Source organism: Oculina patagonica, chromosome 2 (genome assembly GCF_052425735.1).
Source record: "Oculina patagonica isolate OP01 chromosome 2, crgOcupat, whole genome shotgun sequence".
Classification (NCBI taxonomy): Eukaryota; Metazoa; Cnidaria; class Anthozoa; order Scleractinia; family Oculinidae; genus Oculina; species Oculina patagonica.
The window spans coordinates 22,418,408-22,429,123 of record NC_135759.1 but is presented as its reverse complement, the minus strand read 5'-3'; the positions used below and the strand labels follow the sequence as shown (position 1 = coordinate 22,429,123).

Here is a 10,716-nt window from a genome sequence, read left to right as displayed (position 1 = left end):
GAAGGTCCGCAAAGCGGAGCCTAATAGCCAGGGAATAGGAGAATCATTTATGGTCATCATGGCTAGCTGCATGGTTTTTAAGGTTAACGTCAGCATACATCTTTGAAATTGGACATCCATTTCATGAACAATTGACAGCTGTCAAGACAAGGTTTCTACTGACCATTATCACGTGACCATATCGCGGGCTCAGGTGTGGAGCTTTTTGAGTTCACGTGTTCTTTTAATTTGACCACTGATCTGGTAATGATTTTCTATTGGATCGCGGGCACAAGTCTTAATTTTTTTCTGTCTATGGTCAGTAAATTTAGATTTAAATAAAGGTTAGTTAAGGTTAAGGCTGTGTTCACACTTGGTGCCTGAGCATGGTGCCCGAGTACGATTCTCGCTGGAAACTAATGTGAACATACTATTTTTTCAAGTGCCCACGGAGTATAAGGCCTCCACCTTGTACTCGGGCACTTTGGTACTTTGATTTTCTGTTTGTCAACACGACGCTTTTTTTGCCGGTGCCCAGGTACCAGTGCTTCGCACTAAGTGTGAACACGGCCTAAGTTAAGAAACGGGGAGCTCCGCCTTTAGGCTTGGCTAAATCTATTTAATAACAATTTTTTAATGATGAAAAGGCAGTTACACCCAAATGTTCTTTTGTTCAACTACTTTAAGAGTCATCATATCTTTACGTACGTTCTTTTAGCTGAGCCTACAGTGTAGTTTTTTCATCATGTGCGGACAAAATACGCTATTTCTTTACGTGTTTATCTACTAGTTCTTCACCACAAACGTAAGCCTTCTGTCATTCAGCTATGGGAAGAAACAAATGCCGTCAGGTGAACTGAAGTTTAGACAGCTCAAAATCTCTACGCCATTTTGACTATCGCTTCTATCATCTTGCCAATGCCATCATGGATCTCATGGAGTTTAGTCTCACACATAAATGCCGGAGTTGTAACAACTTTGTTCCCTTCGTCCACATGTATTTCGTTTCAACAGTCAAAGAAACCAAACACTCAACAACGCATTTACACTAAAGTTAAGCAACGCCATTTTTACCTTTTTTTAACTAACAGCCACAATCAAGTTAAGGTGCACAGGTTCGCTTAGACCATTGCATACTTCATATTTCCCTCTTCTTTGTCTGTGCACACTTTCTCTTGGAATAGATTACCTCTGTGGGTTCTTAAAAGGAAACACTAATTAGCTGCTATGAAGAAGAAAGAGCTGTGCTTGATGGCACCAACACACTACCCATTAGACCATCCAGCCCACACAAAATTCTATGAAAGGGGCAACGTACCAAGATTTTAAAGAAAATCAATCGAAGCCAACTTCACAGTGATTGCGATGTCTTTTTTTAAAGTGAAATTTTAACTCTATAACCAACTCTGGATCTTATTCCCTTTTTTGTCAAAAACAACGTTTTGACATTTTTTTCAAAAGGAACGTTTTGACATTTTTTTAAAAGGATATGTGGACATCTTTGTTGACATGTTTAGCTCCCATCTGTTCCACAGCACTAGCAGTGCCTGCATATGGCCAGCGGCAGGTTCCATCATCTTTGTCATGTCCTACAGTTATCTGAACACCTGGAATGAGCTGAAATTCATTGAAAAAGCCAGAACTAAATGCAATTTCCAATGAAAAGATTTGGTATTAGCTGTGGAAAAATCATAGTATGCTTTAGCCAATCAAAGAGGAGAAAAGCCTTCCTAACCAATCACATTATCTGTTAGAAGTTTCCTTACAGTCTATTGCCTTTGTTGAGATCTATTATCACCCATTTACTTCAACCAGTCAGATACTAGAATACAATCCTAATTTCCCTTATGAAAACTTTAAAATGACAAGCCTATGTGGTAGCCTCCAGGGTGGGCATTTACAAAAGGTCAGACCATAGGGGGTCTAGATTTTGAGGCACAACCTGCAATCGTATCTTGTTGAAATAAAATATTCTAATGATAACAAACTTTGTTGTCATATCAGGGTAATTAGGCATCTTGATACCCAACTGGCACCTATGGTGAGATCAGATCAGGTGAAGTAGCTGCTTACAAGTTAAAAGCACTAGAAAATTTCGAACCATTGGCCCTGAAAGAGGTCATGGTTATCTTTTTGACTATAACGATTTGACAAGCAAAATTTTGCTGCTTTGAAAAATAGTTCTCACTTACGGGAGGTGGTTTCTTACAAGAGGTGGATGCGCTGGAAAAGGTTGTATGCATGACCCAAGATATAAAATTATTACTGATGGATGGCAGTCAAAACGTCTATATAGTAGGAGACCAGCCAATTTGTCAAGCCACAGGAGGTCACAACAAAAGGATTTCACTTAACCCAATGGCTCCCATGCCAGAAAAATCTGCCCGTGACGAACATGCCCCTTGTTCCACTTTCTGAAGTCATCAACACACTGTTCACAGCCCTCTATTTTTCGTATTTTTTTTTTCGATTAGCGCAGCCTGGTAGGAATGGTGAGAGAACTGGACGCCAGTGCAAAACTCACTTCATTTGCTTCCCCCCTCCCCCTGCTTCGCTCCCACGCTCCCTTTGCTCGCCGATTTTCTCAATTTGTTTGCATTGAAAAATAGACGCCGTGGACAGTCTACGTCATCATCTTTGACCAAAAAGGCATCACTTATACTCAATCTCTGCAGGAGCAAATGGTCTTTCCAATGACACCCAGATTAGAGTGGTTGGGTCAATTGAGCTAGAAAAACCCACAAAAACTCATCTCCCAACATTATGCTTACAAGGCTTATAATTATGTAGACCATATGAATGCAAGCTTCTGATAATAATTTTTAATAATTTAATAATTTCTAATAATAATTATTCTAATTTCTAGTAATAATAATAAATAAATTCCCACCAACCTTAGCTGCTAACACTGGAGCAATGCAACATAGACTGTGGGTAAAAAAATATTATTCTTAACTTATTTTTAATATATTTTATTGGGGAAATGTACATATTCTTAACTTATTTCCCGAGTTCCAAAAATTAATGCTACTAACTGATTGAAGTCACTGCAATGCACCCTTTGGCAAGAAGACACTTAACTCTCATTCATAGTGCTTCTGCCAGCAAACTGTTAGGGCAAAATTACAAAATGCTGCCCAGGAAATAACGTGCAGTAGACTAGCACCCCTTCCATGGAAAGAAGCATTATAGTCCCTTCATGAAGACTGCTGACACATGACATTAAGTGACCAAAATTAAGATTTCAGTAGACTGTGTGTTCTTACCCAATAGGTTTTTTGGCAGCATGAAAAGCCTTGATGGACTTTGCTACATCTTCGTTAACTTGGCAGTCTACACCCTCTACAGCAAATGAACTCCTGCATACAGATATAAAAAGCACCATAAAAAAAAACAGTTACTACAGTCATGTGACACGCACACAGGGCTTGAAAAGTCCTGTCTGGTTGTCTGTGGATTTTCCTCCCAAGCAAGTAACTGTAATTTTTCAATGTCGAAACCTCAATATAAAGCCATCTCTTTCATTATTGAAAGCCAGGATAAAAATTAACATACAATTTAGAACTTGCCATAGCTAAACAAAACAAAAACCTAAAAAATCATAGCGAAAAATGGAAAGAGCTTCTCCCTGTTTTTCAACAGTAGAGTTAATATTTTATAATTATTTTGACGGAAATCATAATTAGACTTCTTGTATTTCTCGCATCGTGTGATTGTAATTTTTTCCCTTGTTCTTCTTTTTTTTTTCTCTATAGACTAAGTGTAAGTATAGTGTCAGTTTTCTTCTTCTACTCAACAATTATATTTGTATTTTAGTAATGTAAGTAGTGTAAGTAAGTAGTTTAAGTTATCTTTTTGTAAGTAGCCTTTTTTTCTGTAAGTGATGTAAGTACCTGTATCAATTGATTTGTAAATAAGCTTTTTTTGTGTGTGTTGCAAATAAATTAAAAAAAAAAAAAAAAAGTAACTGTATTTTTAAACATGTGTACTGCTCGAGTGTTTACCATTCTTACAAGCAGGAAATGATTAAAGGAGCAACGTCACCTACAACACATTTCGAAAAAAATGGCAGTTTTTTTCAAAACGGGATGCATTTAGTAGACAGTTTTTCAGAAAAAAATAAAAAAAAGACTGGGTTCTACACTCGGAGGACACTGGACACGAAGACGTTAAAGCCATCAGACGTTAAAGGCGTCTGTCTTATTTACTGTTTTTATACTAGTTAACAACGTCCTGTTTTTATACTAGACGGCTTTAACATCTGAGACGTTAAAGCTGTCCGATAAGAGCGTTGTTCAGACGCTCTTACGAAAAGACGTTAAAGCCATCAGACGTTAAAGGCGTCTGTCTTATTTACCGTTTTTATACTAGACATTAATGTCGTCTCGAGACAGCTTTAACGTCTAAGACAGCTTTAACGTCTCAAGCATAAAAACGGCCATTCTTGGTTATTTTTGCCTTTTTACTCCTTTGTTGTTTTTCTATGTAAGAAAACTATTATTACGAGGTTTCTTTCAATTTGAAAGGAATCAGAAGAATGACTTAATATACTGTGACATTGCCTTTAATTACACAGGCTAACTTGACCAATAGACAAGGTCCTAGACAAGTTTGCCAACAAAAATCATAAAAATAGCAAACAAAGGCAAGCATGCAACTGTCCTGGAGGGCAAGTAAAATTTGAGAGGTGCTTGTTTGAAGGGCAAACTAGAATTCAAGTTTTCTTCATGTGGCACACCAAGGCTATGATTTAATTTTCAACATTAACTAAAGATGTTTGATACAATATGATTCAAAGTTCTTTCAACTTGGAAGGGTTCTACATCTGCATTGTAGATTTCTTTTTTGCAACAAACAGATAAATTAAATTTGACTTTTTTACACCTTATCAACCAAATGTTGTGATACAAAAAGCATATTTTCCATAACTGGTATAAAAAAAGTAAGCGATTAGTTTAACACTCACAAATTCTTTGCCACTCCAAATCCACCTGGGAAAACAATGGCATCATGGGAAGCTGCGTCAAGGGCAGTAAGAGGAGAGATCTTTCCACGAGCTATTCTGGCTGACTCAGCAAGAACATTCCTAGGTATTAAGGACATGCTGAGTTATTCAGACAAAACTTGGAAAAATACTTAATGTTAACTATTAAATGAATCACAATCGCGTGCTCAAAACCTACACAGGCACCTGCTACGCAGAGTAAAAACCAATCAGCCACACTGCCTTCAAAACTTATTGTAGAGGCAAGGCTGTGTCCAGTCAAGATTCTTGTGTGACTGAACTGAGCAGACATCTGTTCTTATATGGTTGATATATATCATATGACCCAAGTGGAATGTGTGGGAGGAGGCATTGGGGAGAATCCTTTTATCCCCTGGGGGGGTACTCCGGCTTGTAAATGACGGGGATGATCGAATGGAGGCAAAACTCAGGACCCAAAAATATCCCAAAGTCTTCCGACATTACCCCAAAAAAATCCCTGGACCAAAAATAACCCCCCAAAAAATCCCTTGTCAAATTACCCCTAAATTGCCAGGAGGGGCAATAACATAACACAGAGAACGCTCGTTTTGTTTATTCATCATACCATAAATTCGCCAAGGCCGCGCCAAGGCACTTTAGTTCGTTTTCGTTCGTTTTAATACCTAAGAAAATCCCCTATCTAAATCAAGTCACCCCAAAAAAAAAACTTGCCAAATTTTCCAACCCAAAAAAATCCCGGAATCGAAAACTTTAAACCCAAAAAAATCCTTCGATTATCCCCGTCATTGACAAGCCGGAGTACCCCCCTGGGCTTTTATCAAATAGCTCTAATTTCATCATTTCCTCTTTTAGCAAAAACCTAATATATTATTATCTAGTGACAATTATTTATTAAATACGCAAGCTTGGTCAAGATTATAGCATGTTGGCACCATTCCTTTTTTTTTGTATGTCTTCTGTTGTATGTCATAGTCATTGTTGGAGTTGTTGATGTAAAGTGCTGTTGTGTGATTCTTATGAATCAGCAATCTACCAAATCATGACATGTGCATGTTAAGTTATTTTATATTGTTAAGAATCATGTTGCATCTTACCTTGTCTCACCCTCTGCAACTTCTCCTGTGGCATGATTTAAAACATGCATCTGTGGAATATCTGGTGCATAAATACTCACATCACATCCAGCACGACACAAGTGAACAAAAACCCTTTAGAACAAGCACAAGTTGTCAATAAACTCAAAAAACATGCAGTTTCATGTACAGTAAAAAAATAATTTTTTTACAAAGCCTTACACTATTACTGTTGTTATTATTTACTCTCCAACATTACTTTTAAGACCCAAGAGAACTTACGATGAAGCTTCATGAACTTCTGTACCATCAAAAACGCCATTTCCAGATAATACCTAGAAATAAAGCTACAGCTGTTAATAAACACATTTTTATACATTTAGCAAAAAAGAGTAAACTTCCCCAATATTATAATCAAAAAATGTCTGGATCCTGATTGGTTACCCAAAAGTAAGTCTACAATTACCACAACCTCGTTCCCACTTCTCTCGTCTTCCCGCTCCCAAGAGCGGAAGATGAGAGACGCTGGGAACGAGGTTGCAATTACCGGTATTATGATACATTTCAGAAATAAACTTAGTTAGACAACCTGCATGTCAATCCTCAGAAAGAGTACTCCTCTAAAAAATTTTCAAGTACTCCTCTCTTTTTACATGTGGGTCCCACCTTCAAACACCCTCCCCCCACCCCCCTTCCTCCCCCAGTTTTCTATGACCTTCTATAAAGTTTAGGGTTAAATTTGTTTGTTGCCGGAACTTCTTCAAACCAGTTTGATTTTTGTTCTACTTTGTTTCAGATGATGATAATGAATATCACACAAAGGAAAACAGAAATCAAACTAATTTGAAAAAATCCAAACCAAAAGCAAATAAACCACACCATTCCCATCGCCAGTGTGCATGCAATTCGGTTTGCGCAACATTTGTTGCCAAACAACTGTTGTACTAACCACAGCAACTGAAGTGCGAGACGTAGAACCTAACCTAAAGGCTCGAGAAGCTTGGGAAATCCCGCGCCTTGTAAAAAGACGAACTGCAGACCCAAAAGCAGCCATTTACTCACAGGCGTTCCTTTCCAGGGCTAGGAACTGCAATAGTTCAGCAGCCTCGATTGGTTACTTCCAGATGAACCAATGAAAAAGCTCGTATAAAGACAACCAATACAAGTACGAGCCCGCGATTTTCAGCTGTTTAATTAAAAAAGAAAGATGGCGGCCACGAGATTCTCAAATGTTCTTGGTTTAGGTAGAATCTCATCGGTTTCATTAACATTAGCAAACACAGGAAAAAACTTTTTAGCGCCTTTGAGTGCCTTACCAACAATCTGTAGTCATAAATTTCACCTGAGCTCACCAGGTAACACAAGAAATGTCTTGTAACTTCGTTAACATGTACGGAGATATCAGTAGTTGTTTCAGCTTATCAATTATCAGTGACGATTCTAGTCGTCTATATCGTGCTATGGTTTGATCTTTTACCATACCATCATCAGGTCATGATTCCTGAGTTTAGGTCCTGATTTTCATACCTCACATCCGTTCCATCACAGGATTTCTCACTGATGATTCAGTAGCTGAACTCCTTTTATTGATAAATGTTGTCCGATCACCTTTAAGTTGCTTTATACAGTTCATAATGAATTATTCCTTATGAATTATTGCTCGTCCTATTTTGCAGTGGATGGAAGATATCATAACACTGCTAGAAAGAAGAAACTTCGCCGGTTTAAATTAGACCAATTGCAAGCAAAACTTGAAGTACGTAGCAAAACAGATAACCCAAATGTTCTTTATATGTTCACTTCTTGTATCTGTATATTTATGTATAATTCTACTTTATCAGAGCAACCTCTCTCAGTACTGCCCACAAAAAATCTTTTCACAATTCATCCTAGTCTATGAGGTCGACATTCAAAGAGGAGAGAGAAGGGGAGTTTGAACAGGCAGCACAATTGGGGGGAGGGGGCTCCCATTCTTCTCACGCCCCTTCCCCCTGATCGCGCTTCACGCTTTCTGCCTTGCACTTTGTGCTCAAACTCCCCCCCCCCTCCCCCCTTTGAACACCAGCCACATAGGCTAAATTCATCCAAGATAACATACGAACCACACCTCATACTGTCTTGAATTGTTGCTCAGCAACAACCAATCAATAGCCACCCAGGGTATAAGTCAATAACATGTTTGTTTCCCTCCACTAGCGATTAGATGAAGAAGACAGACCGACAGGCTGTTTACTATGCCCTATGAGAGGTGATGTGGAAATTGACTATAAAGTAAGTTTTCCAATTTGCTTGACAAAATACAAAAAATTAAGCATGTCCACTGAGGCCTTCCAAGGGGTAAAAGCGACAAGCGACATGACCCTGAAAACTGGCGACATGGAACATTTTAAAAGCGACAAGCGACATCATTACAGCACTGAAATGCGACAGCGACACGAAGCGACAGCAAAACAATGGGGTAAAAAACGACAGCGACATTTACCACTGTTAGCTAGGCGACATGGGTTCTCAGAAACGACACGGCTACCCCCCTTGGAAGGCATCTCCACTGAGCCTTTAGTTCTCTTCCCTGGTTCCAGAGATTTTTTCCATGTCTCTCAATCCAATTTGAGCCTTTTGTCTTCGGCTGCCATGACAGCTCTTTCGCATCAGTTAAAGAAAGAAGGTAGAAAAACCTCTGGGAGCAGGGTATATGGTTAATGTATTGAAGAGAAAAAAAGAGGTAAAGCCTGGCCACTTGCTTCACATTTATAGTTCTTGAACAAAACACGTAAGTAAATCTATTTTCCTCATTTCACCCAGGAATTGTTAGCAAGTAGTCACATTATCTTTTAAAAACTCTACTACAGCCTTATTGGCCACCAGAGTACAGACCTCTTTTTGACATGTAGTCATGGCATAACTGTTTATTTTGTCCTTTCACTTTGTACATACAGAATGTCCGTTTGCTGTCGCAGTTTGTTTCACCTCACACTGGAAGAATGTATGGACGTACTCTGACAGGTCAGTGTTGGTGTTGTTATTTTTTCTTCAAGTTGTGGTGCTTTTTTTCATGGTTATAAAAAATACGAAGCCTCAAGCCAAGTGGCCCATACTTGCTGGAGCTTATCCCGGAATTCTGTAGCAATAAACGGCTGGGGATATTTCTATTTCCCCCTGAATGGGATGCTGGTCCATTGCAGGGTACCCCCAGCATTTTATCGCTGGTACCCAATTATACACCTGGGTGGAGAGAGGCACTATGAGAGTAAAGTGTCTTGCCCAAGAACACAACACAATGACCCGGCCATGCCTTGAACCCGGACCGCTCAATCTGCAGTCCAGTGCACTAACCATTAGGCCAACGCGGTTATGGTGTGGTTAGGGTGTAGGTAAACTTGAAAATCTACAGGTGATTAAAGGGCAGGCAAAAAATATGCAAACGCACTTGCCTAGTGGATCAGTAAATTTCAGTTTTCACTTGCCCCCACTTAAAAATTTCTTGCCATCACTTAGACTCACACGTCTACTGAGCCTGTAGTTTCATTTGCTCATCGAGTCACCAAACGTTTATTTCCACTTGCCCAAGAGGAGGGGGGTGTAAAGGGGGTACGATAACCAAAAAAACGTGCAGAAAAACTTACAAAAACTGCAGCAATACCGCATCGAATTTAACCAAAGATTTCCACAAACCACTAAGTCTAGAAAACCGGTAAAAAAATTATACAAACCTTAACGCCCACCTTCAAGAGCAACACTTACCGTACTTGCTCCAGGCAGTCAGACCTGGGTATTTCCTGCCCTACCTGCCAGTACTGCTGCATGGTATCCTTTACAGCCACAAAAGGCATAACAACTGTTTGTTTATAACAGCAGTGGAGGAAAAAATCCAAGGCTTTGCTTAAATATCCTTATGTATGACTTTATGACAATAATTCTGAAACACTTTGAATCTCCCATATCACCTGTTGGCAATTCAAACAGCTTACAAACTGCAAAATTTTTTTCCTGGCAGGTTTATGTGATAAAAAGCAAAAAGAAATAACAAGAGCTATCCGGAGAGCAAGAGCTATGGGTATTTAATACAGTCATCCCCTTTCCTTCTCTTCTTTCCCTTTTTTTTTTTTTGCTTTCCCCACTGGGATATTCCATAGTATACCACCAAAGCGTCACATAACTAGTAGTCTACTCGATTCTTCTTTTGTTGTTGTTGTTGCAGTGGTTCCACTCTGATCACCGCTGTTTCCTTTTCTTGTACGGTTCTTTTCAGGTTTTATGCCAGTGACAATGAAGTACCTTGAATACCATGAAGACCCAAAGTTGTTCTAGCAGTAATTTGAGTGATTTTTTTAAGCTTGTATCACTGTTCTAACTTGTAAATAAAATCAAATATTGATCCATTGTGCTACATATTTGGTCTACTTGACTGGTTTCTTGTTTGCTTTATTTTGTGGAATAAGGTTTCCTGTCATACATTTCACAATGGGGGGTCTCTCTATATGGCCAGATGGGGATGTTCCTCCTCAATGGCAGCTCTAAGGGTACATTTGTAATGAAGACACAGAGCTAATTAACAGAACAAGTTGTCAAGAAAGGAACTTGCCATTTGACAATCTGTTTTGTCTTGGATTTTCTCTCGGCTGCACAGTGTCACTCAAATTAAAACCCCATCACTCATATGGTAATCTTCTCACTCTC

The 10,716-nt window shown here is 39.0% G+C and overlaps 3 protein-coding genes across 3 annotated transcripts in view; 1 reads left to right on the top strand and 2 right to left on the bottom strand.

Moving 5' to 3' along the window:
* Window positions 1-3,071, bottom strand: part of LOC144643563 (nuclear receptor-binding factor 2-like) — a 130,544-nt gene extending 127,473 nt beyond the window's left edge. Inside the window, 1 exon segment of the mRNA XM_078502870.1 lies at window positions 3,061-3,071. The gene's annotated coding sequence lies outside the window, so the exon portion shown is untranslated.
* On the bottom strand, window positions 322-7,136 carry LOC144643570 (ES1 protein homolog, mitochondrial-like). Its single transcript, XM_078502876.1, has 8 exons — window positions 6,989-7,136; window positions 6,322-6,374; window positions 6,061-6,174; window positions 4,946-5,065; window positions 3,246-3,338; window positions 2,874-2,907; window positions 1,473-1,596; window positions 322-985 (listed from the first exon to the last, which is right to left on the bottom strand). The coding sequence occupies exons 1-8, from the start codon at window positions 7,091-7,093 to the stop codon at window positions 861-863; spliced, it is 768 nt and encodes a 255-aa protein (XP_078359002.1). The 5' UTR covers window positions 7,094-7,136; the 3' UTR covers window positions 322-860.
* Window positions 7,137-7,202: 66 nt separating this feature from the next.
* Window positions 7,203-10,430, top strand: LOC144643580 (uncharacterized). Its single transcript, XM_078502886.1, has 6 exons — window positions 7,203-7,394; window positions 7,716-7,795; window positions 8,236-8,310; window positions 8,976-9,042; window positions 10,034-10,093; window positions 10,289-10,430. Exons 1-6 carry the CDS (start codon window positions 7,247-7,249, stop codon window positions 10,345-10,347), a joined length of 489 nt encoding a protein of 162 aa, XP_078359012.1. The 5' UTR covers window positions 7,203-7,246; the 3' UTR covers window positions 10,348-10,430.
* The last annotated feature ends 286 nt before the right edge of the window (window positions 10,431-10,716 follow it).